Here is a 25,992-nt window from a genome sequence, read left to right as displayed (position 1 = left end):
ATAATATGGAAAAATGTGAAGTCAATCACTTTAGTTGAAAAAAGTGGAAAAGCAAATAAAGTTCTAAACTACACACAGAACCAAACAACAGTCTTTCTCCCTTGAAAGCACAAGGGAAAATAAACAAATGCAGGAAAATGTTGCATTTTAATTCGCCAATGGTAGAAAGTAAACTTGTAATGGAAAAATTGAGAATGTGGCAGCAACAAGACATGAATTTGTTTATAATTTTAAAGGAAATGCATCATATTTAAATATTCATGAAATTAAGATTCTATACTTTAAATATACCCAGGGAATTTTATAAATATTTTATTTATTCAGACAAGAGTGAATAATAAACAGTCTCTAGTTCACATTGTACCAATTGTATATATTTAATTTGCTTTGTGAATCCACCAAAATGAACACTCAATGGAAGTATAAGTATAATTTTAATCACTTCTAAAGATTTTTTTTGTTAACATAAACCTCATTTCAACATTATTGCAAAAGGTTAAGGAGGATGTTGTATTGGGTATTTGCACAATTCAGTGTCACAATTTTCAGGACATTGGAAATACCAGGGGTGATATTGGTATGGATGGGTTAAAGGAGAGAAGGGAGACACACTTGCCGGTGGTTGTGCTTGATCAACTTTTACAAATTAACACTTTTATAATGGGGGTCATCACTTCTGAGGTAGATAGGTCCACTGCAGCCAGCGGCATTTTGAAAGCACCAGTTTACTAGACGCAGGTATTCCAGTAGATGGCACCATCTCAATAATGCTGCCTCTATGTTGGACTCAGTGGATGGATGTAAACAAAAACAATGAATTTAAAAACTGTCAATAAAATGGAAATGCTACTTACATGGAATTAACTGTTTTTCAATAGGATCCATTTATATAAGAACCGGTGAATTTTATTAAACTTGTTTAATTTTGATAACTGAGCCAATTCTGTGAGCAATTTTTTTCCACCAAAATATATTGCATGAGGTTCAGAAATAATGGAATGAGGTTTTTTGAATGGAATAATCAAACCATCACATGAGTATTGAAAATGTTAATTAAAATTCTTAGGTCCATTTGATGATACTTATTTTACTTGACTGATTAGAGGCTGCATTTAAAGACAAACTTATAAGCAGATGGGTTTAAAAATAACTGGCTTGTTTGTAGTATTATTGTGATCATACATGCTCAAAATATTAAACTTCCTACACTAAATAAATGCTTGTATAACAAAACATTCATATTTACTTTGAAAACTTGTACAGTACAATGCCTTTGCACCATGTACGAAAGCAAGTTCTTAAAATCTTGGCACTATTTCACAAGGTAAACTAGTGTAGAATAAATACAGTGTGACAATGGAATAAACACCAAGCATATGGCAATTTTACCAAGGTATTATTTACAAACTCAGTTTTGGAACAGTTTGTGATTAAGATGCACTTTGATAGGATGTTTTTTATTCAGATAATGAATGTTAATAGTTATAAGAAACAGTTCTGTCAGTATTGGCATTGCATTATCTGCAACAATAAAAATAAGTCCTGTAGAGTAGTTTACATAAAAATATTCCTGAGCAAAAATTTGCAGAAGTATAAAATTTAATATTTTAATCAATTAACTAATGTACTGATATTAATAACAAACTTATTGGATGAATACATACAATATGTAATTCTGACCTGCTTTATTCAGGATCTTAATATTAAATGTATGGTGCAATTCAAATCTGGTGATTGTCCTTTAAAACTTTCCGGTACTGTGCTATGCTTGTAGTTAGAGGATCCTGAATTAGGTTTGATTTTGTCAGCGAGGAACTAGTAGATCCCATGGGTGAGATATGTGAACACACATCATCCAAGTCGGCATAGGCTGGAACACAGATTTTAGACATTAGTTTAATTGAAACTGCTTTCTAAATATGCCACCTATATTCTCAAAGCAACTTTTGATTAAGTCGTATGAATGCATTTCATGTAGCCTTGCATTTCCATTTTGGCACGTGTTGTTCTACATGCTCTGTTACATCCATTCTTTAAGAATTCTAGAACATTGTTTCTGTACCTTGACCCTTAAAATTAAAAGTTTTGATCCTGCCCATAACCCCTAGCACACTTTCTGACCACTTCAATGAACGCAAAGTATTTTGGTTATTCGTCTGGTATTTTTGAAAATACGCAGTTTGGTTTGTGAAATTCCATGTTCAATCAGAGAAGGAGAAACAGGCATTAAGAAAGGCAAATCAATGAAGGTTACTTCCAAACACAATTTATAAACAGGTTACCTGATGGTAAAGGAAAAATGGGGAGAGAGCAGAAAGGGAGTATGGAGCTAAAAGGCTGCTTTTATACAGTAATTACAGAAATTTATAATATTTGATAAATTATGCAACAAAAACATTTTTCTGAAACTAGAATTTCCATAGTTACACCTACTAATTCAAATACTTTAATTCAATATTAAGAGCTTAGAATTACAAGCGGGTTGTGTTTAAAATTAGTCCAGTAATTAAATATGATATGTTCTACATTCCTTTTTATTACCTTGAGCAAGTTCTCTGTTAATACCTTTCCTCAATTCATCCCGCATCTGAAATAATAAATAGATGAATGCAATTTATTTTGCTTTTTGGAAACTGAAAATAATGAATTAGACAAAAACGAAAAGTGCAAATATTCTTGTGGGTTTATAAGGAATGAAGTAAAATCAGTAATGTTTCTTTCTTAAGATATGATAAATTATTTTTAAGTTTCTTCCTGATGATTTTTTTTTCCTTTCTGGCACAGCTGTGGTTGCTCACTTTCAAACTTGGTGGAGTTTTCACAAAAATACAAAACAAAAATAATGAAAATTATTTGTAAAAGATATGCAACAGAATGGATTGAGATTTGACAGAGAGAGAAAAAAAAGCACCAATATCAAGTCTTGAGCTGATTCACATTGTGAATGTGATCAAGCACTTTGTCGTGGGCTGCAAAATTATGTGGGACTATTTTTATTATAACATTAAATCAAGGAAGTACAATGTTCCTTCAGTTTCTATGAGAGATAGTGTCCTACTATTCAGCACATCACATGGGAAGAATGTAATGAAGTGGGCAGTTTAGTCTGAAGAACATTTTAAAAGCATTCTGAAGTTTGCACTTTCAAAATTTGGTCCAATACTTCCTTTCCATTAAATTTATTCTCCTCTCTTACAACGCCATTTTCTTGCTTCCGGAGTTGCTATTGGTAATTCACTATGAAAGAGGAGATGCTTGGGAGATAAACAAATTTAATTTTCTCAGTGAATACTATCCCTTTGGTACCCGAATCCTCTTGTCTGGAGAGCTTGTGAAACTGCTGTAAACTAAGCACAAATGAGTTCTATTTGCTAAAGGACAGTGGATTCTGTATTGAAATACAAAATGTAATTATATTGAATGCTTCTTCAGAAAGACGTTGATAATACAGGTTAATGCGTTTTCGATTGATGATGATAATGATGACAGGGCTTAATGTTATCTGCAACTGTAACGTGTAGTCTAGCAGGGACGTAGCCTGTCTGTATCAGATGTAAAAAAACGTACAACTAAAATGCAGTGATGGATGTGGTACTGCCTAATGCTTAATCATATCAGAAGATTTCAACAATTCTAATCACATTTATAATGTTGGTAACAATATTTGCATCGGAGGAGTTAAAGGCAATTTATAGTAGCAACACATTGCTACTATGAGCACTAATGTCAAGCACGGTCCATTGTCCATGCTAATTTCTCGACACACTATGCATTGTCAAAAAGACCGATAGTTAAAGGTGAGAGTTTAATTGATTGATTGAGAAACTGAGAAACGTTACTTTATGTGTCTGACGGTAGGATCAACAATGACTATCATGGGTGTCTACTAGAGTATTTGAAAGCAATAACAGCACTAGACAAAGGGTAAATTTATGAAAAGGAGATTTTTGAGTCTGCTGGTAGTTGTGTGTTTACTGAAAGCTCTTTGAAGGTGTAAAGTACTAATAAGGGATTAATACATAAAATTAAAGCATATGGAATTTTGTTGAATGTACTGTAGCGGATATGGATTGGCAGGCAGAAAACAAAGAACAAGAATAAATAAGTTACTCTCTTGAGAGACAGGCGGTGTACAGCATGGTTCAGTGTTTGGACACATATTACTGGGCTGGCTCATGGTCCTCATCTTCCTCTTCCTGAAGTCAATAATCAGCTCCTTGGTCTTGCTGACATTGAGTGAGAGATTGCAGTTGTGACACCACTCAACACTCAGTTAACTAAAATATTATACAAATTTTATTTCTTTTCTTGGAATTTGTTGAATACGATTGGCTATTCAGCAGCAGGTTTTACTTCTGACTATTAATGTGAAAGTCTGTGCCATGTAAATAGATCGTTTATTATTGTTTTGAATTACAGAAAAAAATAGGGTATCTAACACTGCAGAGAAAAGTTCTTACCAAGTAACTGGTATAAATATTACCATTAGTGACAAATGTAGAATCTATTGCAATAAAAATTGAATCATATGAAGTATATTTTGGTAACTACTGACCTCAGAAAGGTATGTCTCTACTTTTCTGCTGGGAAGCAGTTCATCCTCTTCTTGATTTAAGTTACTTCCTATATCTCTATGGGAAATTCTCAAGCCACTGCCATTACCCAATCTACTTTGCAGATGGCTCCCATTCTGAGCCCATGTGGTTAAACTTTCAATTCTAAAGCTATCACCAATCAATGATTTCGAACAAAAGTGTTCTTTAAGCAGCTCAGTTGTGCCTTCTGCTAACCTTTCATTGGATCTGCAGAAAGAAAATAAAAACAACAGTGACTTGTCTATAAACTTCTAATAAACTACTTAACTCAAAGGCTCCATGTGTGTTGGCTTTGACAAAAATGTACAATAATTGATTTAATATTGTTTAAAATCTCTGAATTTGTCTCATATTAATAGCTGAAAGCCAGTACAGTGGATTCTGATTTAATGGGGCAGCCACTTATTTTGGATAATTCTTAAAAGAATTGAGAAATTAGCCAGGATTCCCTTTGTTCATTTGGGACACTTCCACTTAATTGGGACAGGAGATTGTTGCCAAACAATTTCTAAGTAGCTCCACTCACATGCACTTAAGTGGTTGTTAAATACTACTACACCTTGCTTAGAGTGAACAGTTGTGTGTTTGTGTTCAAAAAGTAGTGATTTTTGTTGCTTGAAATAAGGCAATTCAGAATTGCTTTACTTACTGCAGTTTCATGCTTTCTGGCCTGGGATGCCAGAAATGGCCAGGAGTGAAAATGAAACAATGTCACGACTTCAACAAGTTAGGAACCACGAGGAATTTGAACATTCATCTTGAACGTTACAATAGAAATGGAGGTCTGGAAGATGCAATCTCCGAAAGCATTACATGTAGGCAGTCCATTATCTGCACTAGGTGTCTTTGCTGATTTTTGTTCATTTACAGTCAATCAAAAGGACATGGCAGCATACACTGGATGAATTCCGCCACTGATAACTAAAAGGAACTAATACACAGTTTTATAGTATTGGTAGTGTTCTAATCTATTTTGTATTTCATTTAAATCCATAAATTGTTACTCATAGTTTGTCTTTTTTCAAATAACTTTTTAACAATTTCCATGCGTCTTTGGCTAATTGGGACAGCCACTTAATTAGGCCAAAATGTGTCCCAATTAACCAGAATCCACTGTATTTGTAATCATTATGGAAATAATGAGCATGTATGGATGGTCAGTAGACTTCCTCATTTCTGTGCTGTAAAGTTAAACAAGGGAATTTGTTACTACTTGGAACAGACTGCCCTAGTTTTTCTTGTGTTAGTTTGGAATGAATTTCAAACTTTAATTTTATCTTCCTTAAACACTGTAGGGAATATTGGAGACACAGTTGAACTAGGTCATCCAAATGTGCTGTGCTGTATTAAATTTAGTAAAAATATCACAAGAACAATTCCAAAAACACTTCGGCTCTTTGTAAACTTGCAGCATGCAAGGTGCCTGTACACGTTTATAACTGTAGATTAGTTAAATGTTTGTTAATAGCAGTTATATTCTTACACCTCAGATTTGTTAAGTGTTTATTAATAGGCTCAGGATTTGTTCTTAGTTTCAGGCACTTGGTAGCATCAGAACAAAAGACCAAAGAATTAATCTGTCTCTGCGTGTCTCTCAATGCTTCAGATTAAATCCCTATTTGATACCAATTTATACTTCTGCATCGAATCTACACCATAGGTACGGCACAGCCGTGTACCCTACAACGTAGCCTGACACGCACCTCCCCAAAAATGTAACTATGTGTTGCGGCGACACATACCGCAACAACTGTGATTCGTCCGCTTGGTAGCATTGCATTTCCTTCTACACATTTCCCATTGCTTCTTCTCGACAAGTTGTCAAATCTACCTGCCGACATCCAAAAATATTTGAAACGCATTTCCTCGTCCATATCTCTCAGTGGCCGGACAAGCACAGAAAATTCACCCTCCTGCCTCAATCCGTTCAATGGTAGTACACACCATCTCCTCCGACGTCTTCTCTCTTTTCTGCCTTGCAGTATTTTCAATAAAAGTAACTCTTGTTCAACATTTATTAGCTCCAAGTCCAACATGATGCGCTCAGTTTCATTTGCCATTGTTTGAAATACACAAAGAAACTCAACGCTGTGGCATAGAAACCCCACCGCCAACTAGCGTTTTGGCGGTGAGTTGCAGAGCGACGCAGACACACCAACGCACAAACATAAATGCTTACAACGACGTGGGTTACGGCGTAGAGCCTATTCAGAAGTATAAATCAGCCATTATTGAGGCACCTATCGCTCAGTTCTTGGGCCTTCCCCCTAGACCGAGGATCGTGTAGGATGGACACAAGGTTATTTCACCAGTCAGAATTTGGAGCTCCCCCGACAACGGCGAAAATCAAATGGCAGCTGAGAATTGTAAGCCGTGAAATCTTTGAAACTTACTATGTAGTATTTAGAGGTTTATTTGTGCTTTCTGTTTTATGATAGTAAATTAGGCTTAAGTTATTTTGGTATGCTTATACCCTTATTACTACATTTCCTGGATATTCAAATTGGTTTGGGTCTTTTTTTTTCCAAAAATACTTTATTCAGAAATATTACAAAATAAAGTTATTTACATAATAAAAAGCATTCGTTGACTCAGTCCATATTCAAATGAAAGATGTTTACAATAAATTGTTCGTTGACTCTCAAACCTTAGTCAAGAATTAAGACTTATTTACAATAAAATTATTAACAATAAAAAATGATCAACACAACCTACTACAGAAACCTAGTGTTGAGAGTGTAGAACTCAAAGTGTAAAATTTCACTTGTGACCTTGCAGCTTTTCAGCTGAAATTACTTTCAGTTAACAATTAAAGTTCTAGAATTCATTTATAGTCACAAATAAAAGAAATATAGGAAGGTCTATTCTACTACAGTTCGCAATTACAGAATATGTTAATTGCATAAACACTGCTGCAGAACATCTCCGGGTACTTTTTTAAAATCAAGGAATGCCTGCTTCCCCTCTTTGAGGGTGAACGAGCAGTCTTTGGGGTATTGCAAGTCTGTGTCTTTGCTGCAGGCTTAAGTGCTCGGTGGTGGGTGCCAATGCTTTTTTTCTGCTGGTTGGGGGACGGGGGATCGTTGCTTTGCTGCTGCTTACACGCAGGAGGGAGGGGAGCTGGGGGAGGAGGACTTTGGGGTTCTAACATTTAACTGTCATTCATTCTTTGGGGGCACTCCTTTGTTTTCATGGATGGTTGTGAAGAAAAAGCATTTCAGGATGTATATTGTATACATTTCTCTGGCATTAAATATACATTTGAAACCTTTGTTTCCTTTTATCATCTTGTTAATTTTCATAACCCTTTTGTATAGCAGCATCTGCTAATAATCATGATCAAAGTTATCCAATTAATTCAATACCATTTGTGGATGTTATGTGATCAACCCAGAAGCAGTATATCAAACCACAATAAGCAACTAGTAACCATGGGTACTCAAGTATATTTTTGATATTTAGCAAAGACTGGAATACTAGGTAATAGGGCATTGTGCATATTAACACAGAGGGGGATTTCATTATCCAGTTAGCTACACAAACCGTAGTTTTACTTGGATTTCTGTTTAAAAACAAAAAAAATATAATCCATGTTTTTAATCCCTGAATAATTTGCTCAAGATAGTTCAACATCATGTATTGAATATTTACCTATTTGAACCATTGAGGTCTAGGGAAAACAATCTTTCAAAAATCTTACCCATGAGGCTGTGCTGCTATGGATTCACATGGTTTAGATTGTAGTGAATGCAACTCTTTGTTTCTTTCAATTTCCTTCTCTGCGGGTCCGTTAAGTTTCAGAGTCTCTTGTTGTGAAGTTCTAAACTTATTCAGCTCCCATTCTAGGTCTCTGTTTCTCTGTTCCAGTTCATATCTAGATGAAAGCTCATTTGAAGCTTTAATTTCCTCCAAAGTTTCACTGGAGACTTGATGGATCTTAACAGAGGAGTGAAGAATTAAATATTACATCATAACAAAGTTTCTGGAAATGATTGGTCATTTAACATTAACATATAAGACACTGAGTACTTAAGTTATCAGTAATTAGATTCTGAGGCTACTTTACACCAGTGGATCACTTGTTTGTGGCAAATATATACGTTTGTATTTAGGTAGCTCTCGTGACATCAAATATTGCTTTGCAGTCCTTCTGTCTTATTTTGCTATGTGTTTTGCACAGGAGGTATTGTTTGTGAATTGCACTCATGCTTTTTATAGTTTAAGTTTCAACAGTGTTCATGTTTACCATGAATAGTATTAACTCTCAGATCTAGAAATTATTCTTTCACTGGACCTTTGAGTTAAATACCGTGCAAAATAAACAATAATTTAAGACACATAAATCAAGAAACATCTTTTCCATAATGTTTTATATCGGAAAAGCAGCACTAATCTGACAAATTGCATTTTGACTGACACCATTGCAGGTGGGTGGCAAATTTGAGTCCATGGAATGTCAAACACAAGGCAATTATTTTTCCATGCTACTGAGCTCAATAAACTAACGTAACCAACACTGAATTCGAAGTCAAGGGTGATATGTTTGGCATAGACTTCCGCCTTTGACGTTTAAAAGAGAAAGAAAAAGTAAAGCAAGATGTCATAAAAATGTCTCCAACGTTAATAGTCAAAGATATTAAATGTCAAAGGTATGAAATTCCATATCTGGAAAAGCTAATACTTGGTACTAAAGTAATTTAACACTATTAATACTTATTGCATAGAACACAGTACAGGCCCTTTGGCCCATGATGCTGTCTTGGCCTTTTAACTTACTCTAAGATCAAACTGGGGTTTTAAACAATGGTACTACTTCTACCATCACCCTGGCATTCTCTGTGTAAAAAAATTTCTTTTGACTCCCCGCCCCCAACACTTTCCTCCAATTACCTTAAAACTACTCCCATTCATATTAGCCATTTCTGCCCTTGGCTATTCACTTGATCTATGCCTCTTATTATTCTGTACACCTCCATCAAGTTACCTCTCAAACTCCACTCCAAAAACAAAAGTCCTAGTTTGCTCAATTTACCCTCATAAGACTTGTTCTCTAAATCAAGTCCGTAAATCAACTCTGCACCCTCTCTAAAGTTTCCATATCCTTCTTATAATGAGGTGACTAGAACTGAACATTGTTCAATACACCTTAATGAAAAAGCATTTGTGATGTACATACCATGGAACAATTCATGCAGAAGCAATTATGCTCACTAGAGTTTGCTGCCCAACTTATTAGCCTCAGCATTTACAAATTTTAAGTGTTTATAGTAACACTAAAATTCAATTTTCATATGTCACAAAGATTTTCCAGCTGTATTATAATTATCCATTGCAGACTTTCATAATTTTTTAAAATAATTGGACGAGTTAAACATTAGATACTAGGAACCTGTTCATTTCCCATGAGTTATTTATGTTCAAACTTAAATTGTAAGGTATCTTACTTTTAAAAATGTATTAACTTCTTCCATTTTCTGTATTACTTCCTTCCGAGCTTCTTTCTTCATTTTCTTCTTGTAGCTCTTCAAGTAACTGCTTTGAGTTTCAACCTGAGTTTTCATGTGCAATATTTCCTCCTCTAGCTGCTGTTTCCTTTGCTCTAGATGATCATGACTCTTTTGTAGAAAATGCATTGCCTTGATTTGTTCTTCATTTGTTGATTCCAGATGCTTGCATTTTGCAGATTCTCCTTCAAGTTGGTGGGACAATTCATGAATCTTAGTAAAACAGACAGATAAATTAAAATATTGAAGTTCAAAACAGCTTTAGTAATTGTAATAAACTACACTGATTTACATTTCTGGATTATCAGCATATAAATTGCATCCTGATTCTTTTTTGTATTCTTACATTGATTCGAAATGTAAGCTATTTTACTGACAAATTGAGATTAAATACTTAACAAGCGTACATTTTTGTAAAGGGAAAGCTTGTTTCTCCACACCCCTCCCCTCCCCTGGGTAATCTTCCTTCTCACTGAGAATAGAAACAGGCATCATTTATGTGAAAAAGCATCTTAACGTCTAAGTTTCTAGGCACACCAAACCACAAGGATGGTTAATAATTCAAAGGTACGTTTGCAACAAAATAATATTGATATTATGGTAGAATGAAAAAGAAAGGCAGAATAGAAGTTTGGAGAGCATATTTCAACACTGGAAAAAATGAATAATGATAATAATGTGTGGGGAAGAAAACACCGTAAGAACAGAAAGTTTCAGGTTAATCAAACATTTAAAAAAATCAAAAATCTTAAAAATAGTGGCAAGAGATTATTGATGTTACATCTATACTTTGGGTTTCCAAATTACAGAAATCATTCAATAGCAGTAGAAAAGTTGCAGTACACATCACTACCATGCGTGCAAAAATACAGAAGCAATGTAGAATAACAAGTGTGGTTTTGTTCATGAAAACAGATTAGAACTCTTTGCTCCTCTGGGAAATTAATGGTTGGGTCAAATAGATGGCCTGTCATTTCCATTAACAGTTTAAAAAACAACCACTTCTTTTAGAACCAGAACGAGCAAGATTTTGAAAGCAGTATTGATGTCCTCAGCTTGTTGTTTTATTCTGACAGTAAAATGCACTATATGCTTGTAGGGCTTTGTCAATCCACATTTGATTTTATTGGTAAAAAGGACAATTTGAAGTGATTCATATTTATGTTCAATTTCATGTGAAAAACAGCACTGCTTCCTCCTGGCCTGGGACTCACTGGAGGAATTGTGGACAATACAGTGCTGGTCTTCCCAGTGAGGAAACATAAGAAGGGCATGGGAAAATAATAAGGTCATTTGACCTATTCCATCACGGCTGATTTATTATCCCTCTGAGCCCCATTCTCACGCCTTCTTCCCATAACTTTTGACGTTGTGATTAATCAAGATCGCATCAACCTCTGCCTTAAGTTGCATAGCAGTCTTTGGCAACGAATTCTACAGATTCACCATCCTTTGGCTAAAGAATTTTTTCCTTATCTCTGTTCGAAATGGATGCCCATCAATTCTGGGCTGCAACCTCTGCCCTTAGTCTCCCCAAATATAGGAAACATCCTCTCCATGTCCACTCTATCTAGGCCTTTCAATATTCAATGAGATCCTCCCTAATTTTTATAAACAACAAGTACAGTCCCAGATCCATCAAATACTCCTTATATGTTAACCCTTCCTTTGTTTGGATCATTCTCATGAACCTCCTGTGGACCCTCTCCAATGCCAGCACATCATTTCTTCAATAAGGGGCCAAAAACTGCTCACAATACTCCCAAGTGCGGTCTCACCAATGCCTTATAAAGCCTCAGCATTACATCCTTACTTTTGTATTCTCGTCCTCTTAAAATGAATGTGAACGTTGCATTTCCCTTCCTTACCACCAACTAAACTTGCAAGTTAACCCTTTGGGAATCTTACGTGGGAACTCCCAAGTCCATTTGCACACCTCTGATTTTTTAGTTTTCTCCCCATTTAAAAAATAGTCCATACCTTTACTGCTTGTGTCAAAGCACATGATCATGCACTTCCATATGCTATGTTCTATCTGTTGCTATTTTACCCTATCCACCAAGTCTTTCTGCAAACACCCTTCTTCTTCAACACTGCTTGCCCTTCCATCTATCCTTGTATCATCTGTAAACTTCACCACATCGCCATCAATTCCTTCATCCAAGTCATTGACAGTTATCATGTAAAGAAGTGGTCCCAACACTGACCCCTGTAGCCACCACTAGCCACAGTCAGGCAACTAGAATAGGCCTGCTTTATTCCCACTCTTTGCTGCCAATCAGCCAATCTTCTATCCATGTTAGTACCTTTCCTGTAATACCATGGCTTTAACTTGTTAAAACAGCCTCACGTACAGCATGTTGTCAAAGACCTTCTGAAGATCTGCATAAACATCCACCAACTCCTTTGTCTATCATGCCTATTATTTCTTCAAGGAATTCCAACAGATTTGTCAGAAAAGATTTCCCCTTTAGAAAATCATGCATTGGCCTACTTTATTATATGCCTCCAAGTACACCAAAACTTCTTCCTTAATAATAAACTCCAACATCTTTCTAACCACTGAAGTTAGGCTAAATGGCCTATAATTTTATCTTTCTTCTGCCTCCCTCCCTTCTTATAGAGTAGAGTGACATTTGCAATTTCCTGTCCTCAGGAACCATTCCAGAATTTAGTGATCCTGGAAAGATTACTACTGATGCCTCCACAAACCACAAACTCCTCAGCCAGCTCTTTCAAAACCCTGGGGTGTAGTCTAGCTGGTCGAAGTGACTTATCTACCTTCAGACCTTTCAGCTTCCCAAGCACCTTCTCCTTAGTAATCACAACTACACTCACTTCTGCCCTCCTGACAAGTATCACATTTCTGGTATTCTTCTCAGTTATTTATTAAGCCCATCTACAAGTTCTTTGTCTCTCATTACTACCTCTCCAGTATCATTTTCAAGAATCATTGGTCTACGGCATAGTTCCGGAGGACTGAAAAATTGCAAATGTCACTCCACTGTTTAAGAAAGGAGGAATTCAGAAGAAAGGAAATTATAGACTGGTTAGCCTGATCTCAGTGGTTGGAAGATGCTGGCGTCAATTGTTAAGGATGAGGTTATGGAGTACTTGGTGACATAGAACAAGTTAGGACAAAGTCAGCATGGTTTCCTTAAGGGAAAATCTTGCCCAATGAACCTGTTGGAATTCTTTGAGGATATTACAAGGATGGATAAAGGGGATTCAGTTGATGTTGTATGTTTGGATCTTCAGAAGGCCTTTAACAAGGTGCCACACTTGAGGTTGCTTACCAAGTTAAGAGCCCATGGTATTATAGTAAAGTTACTAGCATGGTTAGAACATTGACCTATCGGTAGGAGGCAGCAAGTGGGAATAAAAGGATCCTTTTCTGGTTGGCTGCCAGTTGACGAGTGGTGTTCTACAGGGGTTGATGTTGAGACTGCTTTTTATGCTGTAAATCAATGATTTAGATGATTGAATAGATGGCTTTGTTGCCAAGTTTGCAGATTAAATGAAGATTGGTGGAGAGGCAGGGAGTATTGAGGAAACAGGAAGGCTGCAGAAGGACTCAGACAGATTAGGAGAATGGGCAAGAAAGTGGCAAATGAAATACAATGTTGGAAAATGCACGGTCATGCACTTTGGTAGCAGAAATAAATGTGCAGACTAGTTTCTAAATGGGGAGAAAATCCAAAAATTTGAGATGCAAAGGGACTTGGGAGTCCTTGTGCAGAACAGCTCAAAGGTTAACTTGCAGATTGAGTTAGTGGTGAGGAAGGCAAATGCCATGTTAGTATCCATTTCATGAGGTCTAGAATACAAGAGCAAGGATGTGATGCTGAGGCCTGATACGACACTGAGGCCTCACCTTGAGGTACTGTGAATAGCTTTGGGCTCCTCATCTAAGAAAAGATGTGCTGGCATTGGACAGCGTTCAGAGGAGGTTCACAAGGATGATTCCAGGATTATCATATGAGGAATGTTAAATGGCTCTGGGCCTGTACTCACTGGAATTTAAAAGATGAGGGGGGAAATCTCATTAAAGCCTTTTTAGATGTGGAAAGAATGTTTCCCATGGTGGGGGAGCCTAGGACAAGAGGGCACAGCCTCAGGACAGAGGAGCGTCCATTTAAAACAGAGATGCGGAGAAATTTCTTTAGTCAGAGGGTGGTGAATTTGTGGAGTTTGTTACCACAGGCAGCTGTGGAGCTCAGGTCATCGGGTGTATTTAAGGCAGAGATTGATAGGTTCTTGATTGGCCATGACATCAAAGGTTACAGAGAGAAGGCAGGGGAGTGGAGCTAATCAGGGAAAAAAATGATCAGATATGATTGAATGGTGGAGAAGACTTGATGGGCCAAATGGCTTAATTCTGCTCCTACATCTAATGGTCTTTCCAGTGGTCTGATACCAACCTTCACCTCTCTTTATTTTTCAGATAAGAACTTTTGTATCAACTTTTGTATCATTGAACTTACCTTCACATTCCATCTTTTCTCTCCTTATGGCTTTCTTTAGTTGCCTTCTATTGGTTTTTAAAGCTTCCCAATCCTCTACATTCCCACTAATTTTTGCTATATTATATGCCCTCTCTTTCACTTTTATGCTGTCTTTGACTTTGTCAGCCATGCTTGCCTTTACTGCCCCTTTAGAATACTTCTTCATCTTTGGGATGTATCTTTCCTGCACCATCCTAATCTCCCCCAGAAACACCACGCATTGTTGTTCTGCCAACATCCCTGCTAGTGCTCCCTTCCAATCAACTTTGGCTAGCTTCTCTCTCATGCCTCTGTAATTCCCTTTACTCCACTGATAAATCCAACTTTAGCATTTCCTTCTCAAGCTGCAGGGTGAAGTCTATCATAATATGGTCACTATCCCCGAAGGGTTCTTTTACCTTAAGCTCATTAATCAAACCTAGGTTATTACATAACATTCAATCCCAAATTGCTGTTCTCCTAGTGGGCTCAACCAAAAGCACCTCTAAAAAGCAATCTCCCAGGCATTTTACCAAACCCCTCTCTTGGAATCGAGCACTGACCTATCTGCCTATTGAAATACACCCCTTTTGACATGTCTTTTCTATCTCCTGTCATAATTTGTAGCCCACATCTTGGCTACTGTTTGGAGGCCTGTATACAACTCCTATTAGGGTCTTTTTACCCTTGCTATTTCTTAACTCTTCCCACAAGCATTCTTTTGATCCTATGTCACCCCTTTCTAAGGATTTGATTTCATTTTTTAACAGCAGAGCCACCCCACCTTCTCTGCCTACTTACCCACCTTGTCCTTTCAATACAACGTGTATCCTTGAATGTTATCCTCCCAATTATGATCTTGTTTCAGCCACGACTCAGATGCCCACAATGATCTTGCCGATCTCCAGCCTTATTCCGTATACTGAGTGCGTTCAAATATAACACCTTCAGTCCTGTATTCATCACTCTTTTTGATTTTAGCCCCCTGTTCACACTTCAACTCACCCCACTAACTGCAATTTTACCCTATTATCTGTCTTTCCTTCCTCACAGTCTCATTACACACTGTATCTAGTTGTATGCCAACTGCCCCTTACTCAGCTTTATCATCCTGTTTCCCATCCCGCTGCCAAAGCCAAATTAGTTTAATCCATTCCCAACAGCTTTAGCAAACCTGTTTGCAAGGATATTGGTCTCTGTTGGGTTCGGGGTAACCCATCTTTTTTGTTCAGGTCATACCTTCCCCAGAAGAGACACAAGGATCCAGAAATCTGAGACCCTGTCCCTGCACCAATTCATCACCAGATTATCCCATTTTTACTTTCACTGGCACATGGCACAGGCTGCAATTCAGAGGTAACTACCCTGGAGGTCGTGCTTTTCGGCTTTCTGCCCAAGTCCCTTTATTCTCTCTTTAAAACTTCCTCCCTTTTCGTATCTATGTCATTGGTACCAATATGTAACATGGATTCTGGCTGTTCACCATTCCCTTTAGAATGCACTAAACCCAATCTGAGACATCCCTGACTGACCCTTGCACCTGGGAGGCAACAAACCATCTTTAATGTCCACAGAATCTGCTTTCTGCTCCTCCAATTATGGAATCTCTTATGATTACTGCATTTCTCTTCATCCCCCTTGTTTTGAGCCACAGAGACAGACTCCGTGCCAGAGACCTGGTTGCTACAGCTTTCTCCTGATAAGTTCCGCTGCCCACCCCAACAGCATCCAAAGTGGTATATTTGTTATTGATGGGAACAGCCACGGGGGATCTCTGCATTGGCTGCTGATTCCATTTCCCTCTCCTGTCACTCACCCAGGTACCTGCCTCCTGTAACTTAGGGGTAACTACCTCCCTGTAGCTTCTATTTATTACCTAATTTTCTGCTAAGAATCTAAGATCATCCAACTGCAGCTCCAATTGTTTAACAGTGTCTCTATGATGCTGGAGCTCAGTGCACCTACAGTGCTCAGTGACTTCCTACAGCTCACACAAAGTACATACCACTACCTCTGGACCCATTCTCAGTGCACTAGTTATGTACTAACAGGAAAACATACTTATTATAAAATTACTTAGAACCTGCATCTGTGCTTGCCCAAGCCTGTTGAGCGAAGCCTGGACACCAACACTGGCCCACCCACTGCTGCACTGCTTACATCTCTCTTCTTTTCATTGGCCCAGCTCTGTTTGCAGTCTGCCAAGGAGCGTTAAGCATCCAAGCCCTTTTGAAACCTCATACTGTATCACCAACAAATGACCTCCCGTGCTGACTGCAGCCCGTCAAAAAGACCGAACGCTTTTTAAACCTTGCACTGCGGCACCAACGAAATGACCTCTCATGTTGATTGCCGCCCGCTGATGGATAAGCAAAAGTGTGACTGCGCTATGACTCAAAGCTACAGTGATTTACAGAATTGAAGTGATGCATTATGTCTAAGAAAGACATCATCAATACACCCGGCATGCAAACCAACCTCACCTTCCTCTTCAGTGTGCTAACAGTGTCTGCTGTTTCATTTTGTTCATGGTCCAGTTCTTCATTTCCGTTGATATGGGAGTCGATCAGTCTAACTTCGTTTTGTTTCAGCTTCTTTTTGGTAGTCTTCAAGAGTGTTCTCATTCTGTATAATAAATATGATCAAGCACTAAAATCTGCCTGTAGTTGCAAGCTTAATCTGATTTTACATTCTCTTAACATATCCTTCACTACTATGATCTCTGTCTTCAAGGCAGAAATAATCTGCCAAAAGAAAAAAATTAATTAGATTTCACGGATATAAAAATGGATGCAGAGAACAATCACAAAGTAGTACAATAGGAAGTAACTAGGAAGAAAAAGACAGCTGTTAAGAGACATTTTCATTTCCATACTAAAATAATAATTTTTTTTATTTTAGGTGATTTTTACCATTTAATTAATGGTACCATCGATCAAGAAAAACTCACTTAAATGATTTGGTTTAGCATCTAAAAGCCAATTAATATCTTGAAAACAACTTAGTTGGGAAAGCATTTTTAGTACTTTTGAAAGCTCTTAACCAACGTTGATAGACATTAAGTCTAACTATCTTTTAATATATGGATCTCAGAAAATTTTGGAAGTTGATTTCCGCAAAGTCCGTTTTCCATGGAAACTTAAAAGGCTGATCATAGATTCCCATATTAAATTAGCTAATTGTTATTTACTTTTGTCAGGGCATTAATAGAGATAAGTTCACGTTTAACTAATGACGGATACAAGATATCAGGAGAATTGGGGATGGAGTGGAGGTGGATAGAAGGAATGTCAACATCTGTAGAAAGTTTGGCAGGGGGCAAATCTGGAGTTTGATATAGAAAGGATGATTAAAATGTAAATTGATTCAATGGGTGATTCCTGTTCTTTGTTTGTCGCAAAGTTGTGTATCCTTTGCTTCCAAACAGAGTCAGAAGTGAAGATTAAAAGGATGTTGATGTTGTCCAATAGACGAAAATACTGAATGAACAGATTGCATATAGAAGTCAGTAGCTGTGACACAGAAACAACAGTTGAAAATCCTCCATAGAACGCTGGGAATTAATTGAACTCATTAATTTAAAAATTCATCAAACTCTGCAGATGCTGGAAATATTCAACAGGACAGGATGCATCACTTGGAAGAGAAACAGGTAACATTTCAGGTTGAAGACCCTGGTTAGATCTGGGATGGAGACAGAAATCCATTAAGTTGCAGGGGGCATGAGGTAGGCTTAATAAGCTTCATAACTTTATATTTATGAGCTAATTTACTTAAAGTTATTCATTTATGGCTAATACTTTCCATAATATTCCCGTTTAATAAATGAATCTCCCTTTTGATCTTTCTCACAATTTTTTTTGGCTCTCCTTGACCTTTTAATTGGAAAATATTGAATGATGCTGCAGGGCTTCAGACTTCAGTTATGATGGGAAAGGATTTGAAAATGTATACCTGTTGTGGCTGCTGGGCACTGCCAGTCTGCCTAGGATCAATAATGGTCTAAGATTATCAGCATCAAAATGGTAACCAAGAGATGGGGCAATTTTGGATGCCATGAAAGTGGACAGGGATTTCATAGTGGTTGTAGTGGGTTGAATAGTGGCATTGAGTGAGTGATTTGGACTTTAGGGTCTGGTAATCATGGACTGAGTGAGTAGGTCCATGGTTATAGGGGAAAGGGTGTTAGCCAGATATCAAGAGTTGGAGTAAAGTTTTGGCTATGTATGAGATCAGACCAGGATAAAAAGTTAGGGACGGAAATCACTTCCAGTATAGTGTCAGCTAAGAATGCAAATTTGTCTGGAAGAGATCATCAAAAATAAATTAATCCTAGAGAAAAAAAAGAATAGCATGCTAAATGTTAGCCAAGTACAGTAATCAGTGCAAAGACTGAATGGACCTGGTTGAACTTCCGGTTAATTAAGTGTTGCAGTGGCTAGTCTGAAGTTTATTGATTCACACTGGATTTCAGTGTGCTGCAAAATATTATGATGTGATATAATATAAATGCCCCTCACTTTTGCCTTTGGAACAGTGTATCAGTTTCTATACATGAATTCTTTTTTCCCCAGATGGCTTCCATTACTTTGTACTAACTCACTCTGCAAACCATCTATTCTGAATCTTTGTCTAAATTACACTAGTTCAATTGCTTTACCTTCAGTATTTTCTAATCTCTTCACCAGGGATCCCTGGTTGGGGTTCAATTCTTGCTGCTGTCTCTAAGGTGTAGTTCTTCCCGTGACAGCATGGATTTCCTCCCCATTCCAAAACATTTAAGTTAAGGTCAGTAAGTTGTGGGCATGCTACGTTGGTGCTTTAAGATTCAAGATTGTTTTATATCACTTTCAGTACACAAGTGTAAAGGAGAATGAAATAATTATTACTTTGGATCTGATGCAGCAGAAATAAAAACAGTAAGATAACGAACACAATAATAATTAAAAAACAATAAATATAAATACATAAGATAGCTTATATACATAGATTGATTGTACATCTAAAGTGATGCTAGGTACAGGAGTGTCTGTACATAAGGTGACTAGCAGAAAATGATAAAGTAGTGGGTGGTTGGGTGGTGTGGAGGTGTTGATCTGCCTTACTGCTGAGGGAAAGTAACAGTTTTTGAGTTTGCTGGTCAGGTGCAGGAGTAGGCCATTTGGCCCTTCGAGCCTGCACCGCCATTCAGTATGATCATGGCCGATCATCCAACTCAGAACCCTGCACCAGCCTTCCCTCCATACCCCCCGATCCCTTTAGCCACAAGGGCCATATATAACTCCCTCTTAAATATAGCCAATGAACTGGCCTCAACTGTTTCCTGTGGCAGAGAATTCCACAGATTCACCACTCTCTGTGTGAAGAAGTTTTTCCTAATCTCGGTCCTAAAAGGTTTCCCCTTTATCCTCAAACTGTGACCCCTCTTTCTGGTCATCCCCAACATCGGGAACAATCTTCCTGCATCTAGCCTGTCCAATCCCTTTAGGATTTTATACGTTTCAATCAGATACCCCCTCAATCTTCTGAATTCCAACGAGTATAAGCCTAGTTCATCCAGTCTTTCATCATATGAAAGTCCTGCCATCCCAGGAATCAATCTGGTGAACCTTCTTTGTACTCCCTCTATAGCAAGGATGTCTTTCCTCAGATTAGGGGACCAAAATTGCACACAATACTCCAGGTGTGGTCTCACCAAGGCCTTGTACAACTGCAGTAGTACCTCCCTGCTCCTGTACTCGAATCCTCTTGCTATAGATGCCAGCATACCATTCGTCTTTTTCACCGCCTGCTGTACCTGCATGCCCACTTTCAATGACTGGTGTATAATGACACCCAGGTCTCGTTGCACCTCCCCTTTTCCTAATCGGCCACCATTCAGATAATAATCTGTTTTTAAACGCAAACAACAGTGACAAAGGGTCTTGGCCTGAAACGTCCACTGTACCTCTTCCTAGAGATGCTGCCTGGCCTGCTGCGTTCACCAGCAACTTTGATGTGTGTTGCTGCAATAATCTGTTTTCCTGTTTTTGCCACCAAAGTGGATAACTTCACATTTATCCACATTAAATTGCATCTGCCATGAATTTGCCCACTCACCTAACCTATCCAAGTCACCCTGCATCCTCTTAGCATCCTCCTCACAGCTAACATTGCCGCCCAGCTTCGTGTCATCCGCAAACTTGGAGATGCTGCATTTAATTCCCTCATCCAAGTCATTAATATATATTGTAAACAACTGGGGTCCCAGCACTGAGCCTTGCGGTACCCCACTAGTCACTGCCTGCCATTCTGAAAAGGTCCCGTTTATTCCCACTCTTTGCTTCCTGTCTGCCAACCAATTCTCTATCCACATCAATACCTTACCCCCAATACCATGTGCTTTAAGTTTGCACACTAATCTTCTGTGTGGGACCTTGTCAAAAGCCTTTTGAAAATCCAAATATACCACATCCACTGGTTCTCCCCTATCCACTCTACTAGTTACATCCTCAAAAAATTCTATGAGATTCGTCAGACATGATTTTCCTTTCACAAATCCATGCTGACTTTGTCCGATGATTTCACCGCTTTCCAAATGTACTGTTATCATATCTTTGATAACTGACTCTAGCAGTTTCCCCACCACCGATGTTAGGCTAACCGGTCTATAGTTCCCTGGTTTCTCTCTCCCTCCTTTTTTAAAAGTGGGGTTACATTAGCCACCCTCTAATCCTCAGGAACTAGTTCAGAATCTAAAGAGTTTTGAAAAATTATCACTAATGCATCCACTATTTCTTGGGCTACTTCCGTAAGCACTCTGGGATGCAGACCATCTGGCCCTGGGGATTTATCTGCCTTCAATCCCTTCAATTTACCTAACACCACTTCCCTCACATCTATTTCCCTCAGTTCCTCCATCTCACTGGACCCTCTGTCCCCTACTATTTCCGGAAGATTATTTATGTCCTCCTTAGTGAAGACAGAACCAAAGTAATTATTCAATTGGTCTGCCATGTCCTTGCTTCCCATAATCAATTCGCCTGTTTCTGTCCATAGGGGACCTACATTAGTCTTAACCAATCTTTTTCTTTTCACATATCTATAAAAGCTTTTACAGTCAGTTTTTATGTTCCCTGCCAGTTTTCTCTCACAATCTTTTTTCCCCTTCCTAATTAAGCCCTTTGTCCTCCTCTGATGAACTCTGAATTTCTCCCAGTCCTCAGGTGAGCCACTTTTTCTGGCTAATTTGTATGCTTTTTCTTTGGAATTGATACTATCCCTAATTTCCCTTGTCAGCCACGGGTGCACTACCTTCCTTGATTTATTCTTTTGCCAAACTGGGATGAACAACTGGTCCTGGTGTGGATGCTATGTAGCCTCTTCCCTGATGCAAGAGAGGAAAACAGTTCGTGAGCAAGGTGGGTGGGGATCTTCATGATGATACTTGCAGGCTGCCCAGCACACCCTCAGACTGTGTTGACTGTTAATGCAAAAGGTGCATTTCACTGTATGTTTTGATATACATGACACATAAACATAGCTAGGGTGCCTAAGACTTTTGCACAATACTATATTTGTCGAAGTGGGGCAGTGAGCGAGTTTGTAAATCTAGCGGGAGCACAGGATATGGGGAATGGCAAGGGTGGAGCATGGCCGGAAGGATGTAGGATAGGTGGCAGAGAAGGAGTGCCAGGGATTGGGGGGGATGGGGATGGGGTGGCGCGGGTGCTCACACACCCAGTCCTGAGACACCAGACAAGGTAATTTAATTCCAAAACAATTGGCTTATTGATCATTACAGAACATCCCTCTGGTGCTTCCTGCTCCCTCCACTCTACCTTCGCCTTTTCACAAACATAATTCCCCTTTTCATGACTCCTTCCCACAATAGAGACCTTTATCAGAATCAGTGGGTGGTGGAGTGGAGATACGTGTCTACTAAAGGTGCACCTTCCCTCTGCTAGTCTGCAGGTTACTGTTGGGAAAGGTGTAGCGTCTGCTTAGCTGCATCCACCCCCACCCCTCCCCAATCAGGGTCAAGTGAAGCCATGACAGCAAGTGTGGATGGTTGTATAAGCAGCTGGTGCATACCACAAGTTCTGGTTATGCGACCACTGATGCCAGCCAGACAATCTCTGAAGAGTATTGACAATGTCTGGGGTCACCCATCTTGTAAAGACACTGCCCAGAAGAAGACAATGACAAAGTTCTTCTGTAGAAAAGTTCGGCAAGAATGATCGTTGTTATGAGACCATGCTCCTCTCTGTCACAATAACACAGCACGTAATAATGATGATGATCAGAGTCAGGATCATCATAACTCACGTCATGAAATTTGTTTTTTTTTTTAAAACGGCAGTAGTACAATGCAATACATAAAATATACTGCAGTGCTGTGCTAATGTCTTAAGTATATACATGTCTAAGACTTTTGCACAGTACTGTACATGTAACAAATTAAGCCGATCTTTAATCTTTATTTTTGTAAACTGAATTACACTGTTACCTGGATGTTATTTAGATGGTGTCCTATGGTCTATTTAATTTCTTATTTCTTATATCCATGTCCAACACCAACTTGTTCCTTGTGGACTGGATCCTTGATTCAATAATTGATTGAAATGATTTTTGGGAAGATTTAAGTAACTGGTTAAATATCATCCACTTTGGAAATCAAGCTGAGGAACTTGAGTAGAGATATGGGAAAAAATAACCATTTCTTGAAAGCATGGGAATATATGATAAAAAACAATAATACTGGAATGCGATGTTATGTGCAAGCTTAATAGCCTAGACGACAGAGATTTAGAACAAAAGTTAATATCCTACCGGTATAATTCTCTTTGGAGTTCACTGTTCGTTCGTATTTCTTGTTTCAGTCTAGCTTTAACTGACTGGTTAATCTTTACAAGCTTCTTTACTCTTTTCTTTTCGAGTTCAACCTTTTTGTTTAAAATAAGTATTTTTTTAGATCAAGAACTAATATAAAGATACACACGAACAGTCAATTAGACAATAAAGATATGTAAATGGTATAAATACCACAAATACACTTAGAATCTTGATTTTTTGTTACAAACACTTGGTAATGTGTATTATTGTGAAAGATTTAATTTTTTAATGACTTGATTGCAATAGTGTCTGAAGTCAAGGCAAAATTATTATGATGTTAATATTAACCTGACCATTAATGAATAGGGTTATTAAAGAAGCTTAAAAACAAATAATAAAATTGATTATTCTTGTAGTTATTATTGCAGGCAGGTGCGGAGGTGCGCGACTTCTGGCTCGCCACTGCCAGAGGTGCCTGCATATGATGGTTCTCGCTGTCATTCACTGTTTCCATGGGGAAGTCTCTGGGTTCCAGTGATCTTTCTCTCTCTCAATGCTGCCAGTGGATGGGGGCCGGAGCAAAGGTTTAATCGAAGCAGATTGTAGATAAGGACTCCATTCAGTTTTTATGAGGTGTTACAGTTCTGATCGCTCTTTTTTGTTACAACTTTTTGGGCAATTTTGGAATCAGGGTGGCCTGCAGTTAATGAACACTGATCTGAATAGTACTGAAATATACCGTTTGATCTTGTGTTTTATAATCTGTGTTTTTCACTCACTTCTTTGTTGCCGTTTGCATGAGTTTTTTGCATGGGGTTTGATGTTTGATGCTTTCCTTTGCATGTGTTGGTTTCATGGTTCTTTTTTGTTTAGTGACTGTTTGTAGGGAAGACGAATTTCAGGGTTGTATACTGCATACATACTTTGATAATAAATGTACTTTGAATCTTCAAAAAAAAAAAAAATTAGGATGTATCCAAAGTAATTAAATAACACAGGCATCTACTGAAAAGTATATTGCATCCCTTGTTTTACTTTTTTATTACCTGGTCTGATAGCTCTTTTTTAACTTTTTCCAACTGAGCGTGCCGAAGGGCAAGTTTAGATCGAGATTTCAGTTCTTCCTCCAACTGTTGATGTGAATCCTTTGCATTTTGTTGCTAAACAAAAATATAAAAGTTGTTTAATACTACATTGGTTTCTATCTACAGCTGTATCTTTGGTTTAATAAATGTAATTGATGCCACACATTGTCTGCGGCTAACTAGTTATCAAAGTGGATATTGTTAAAGCAGCTGTATTCTAAAATTTAAATGCAAGTTGAAACTCTAGTCCAGCACCCTGAGGACCGAATCAGTGCCAGATCATAGGAACTGCTCACGATCATACTTTTCTGAGCAGGAGAACTGTACAGAACACTCCATGCGTTATGCAAGGGTTCTGTTCTTAAGAACTATCAGTAACCTGAAGTTTCAGTCAGCTCCAAATGCTGTTGTCCGAGATCATTGTCAGCCGTGAGTTCAAAAGTTGCACTGGTAAGTTAAATAGGGACAGATAGTACATATCTTGGTTAATTTTAAGAATCTTCAATTAAAAAATCTTAATTAAATCTTTGTTAGAATTAGTTAATAAATGGGGATTCAAATCACAGATGCAAAATACATTTGTCAACAAAATGCAGGACAAGAGTGCTTCAAAAAATATTTCAATGGGCACGTTTCTCTTTGTAGAAATAATTTTACAGTATATTTTTGGAGCATAAGAATGTAATATTTAATATTTCAACCTATTTGTCAGTTGTAGTATTTATTATGTTATTTCAATAAAGAGAAAATAACATGCACAGCTGTTTTGGTTTTCAGAATAAAAGCGCCACATGCATTCAGCTTAATTAATGAAACATCAAACCTCTTGACTGAGTTGATCTTCCAAGTCAACCTTTAACCCTTGCAAATTTGTTATTAAGTCTTCCAGACGAGCATGAACCTGTATAAGTAACATCATAATAACTGTTATGATTTTCTGCATGATGATTTCAATGTGAACAATGATATAAAAACCATCTCATGTGATAACAAGGGTCTAAATTAAGGAATGCATACTCAACATCGCCTGAGTGGCTAGTTCTGTTCCACTCGAAAAAATTACTTATAATTTAAGAGATAAATATGTAACATTTCTGAATATTTGGCGCCCTTATTTACAAAAGATAAGATGGCATATTTAAGTGCTCCGATAAAGATCTTGGTCCCTTGGGGAAAGTAACGAATAAGTATACCAAATTTATTTTGAACTCCATGGAGCATGTGGAAACCTTCCAACACCCAGGTGGTTCTTCTTTTTCTTAGGTAGGACTATATATGGGGGGGGGGGAGGGTTAAGGGGAGGGGGGAGGGTAGACACTATCTTTTCATGTACACATTTTGAAAATTCAATAGAAATTATATTTTAAAAAAAAATCGCCTGAGTGGCAAACTTCTGGTACTGAAAGAAAAACTGTGAAGAAAAGAAATTTTCAGGCAAGAAATAAGCAAGAAAATCTGTATGTTCAGACACATTGAATATTATGTGTCTCTCAAATTGTTATTTTTGAGA

The 25,992-nt window shown here is 37.9% G+C and overlaps 1 protein-coding gene across 1 annotated transcript in view; it reads right to left on the bottom strand.

Annotated features, from left to right (window-relative positions):
- Window positions 1–336: 336 nt before the first annotated feature.
- LOC140203277 (ankyrin repeat domain-containing protein 26-like) overlaps window positions 337–25,992 on the bottom strand; it is a 127,517-nt gene continuing 101,861 nt past the window's right edge. Inside the window, exons 29-37 of the mRNA XM_072269292.1 lie at window positions 25,306–25,383; window positions 24,444–24,557; window positions 23,395–23,507; window positions 17,067–17,208; window positions 10,040–10,312; window positions 8,296–8,531; window positions 4,556–4,802; window positions 2,542–2,587; window positions 337–1,870 (exon numbers count right to left, since the gene is read on the bottom strand). Of these exons, the coding sequence (XP_072125393.1) occupies window positions 1,722–1,870; window positions 2,542–2,587; window positions 4,556–4,802; window positions 8,296–8,531; window positions 10,040–10,312; window positions 17,067–17,208; window positions 23,395–23,507; window positions 24,444–24,557; window positions 25,306–25,383 (1,398 nt within the window). The 3' untranslated portion in view covers window positions 337–1,721. The remainder of the gene's footprint in view (window positions 1,871–2,541; window positions 2,588–4,555; window positions 4,803–8,295; window positions 8,532–10,039; window positions 10,313–17,066; window positions 17,209–23,394; window positions 23,508–24,443; window positions 24,558–25,305; window positions 25,384–25,992) is intronic.

Source organism: Mobula birostris, chromosome 9 (genome assembly GCF_030028105.1).
Source record: "Mobula birostris isolate sMobBir1 chromosome 9, sMobBir1.hap1, whole genome shotgun sequence".
Taxonomy (NCBI): Eukaryota; Metazoa; Chordata; class Chondrichthyes; order Myliobatiformes; family Myliobatidae; genus Mobula; species Mobula birostris.
This window is presented reverse-complemented; position numbering and strand designations above follow the sequence as displayed.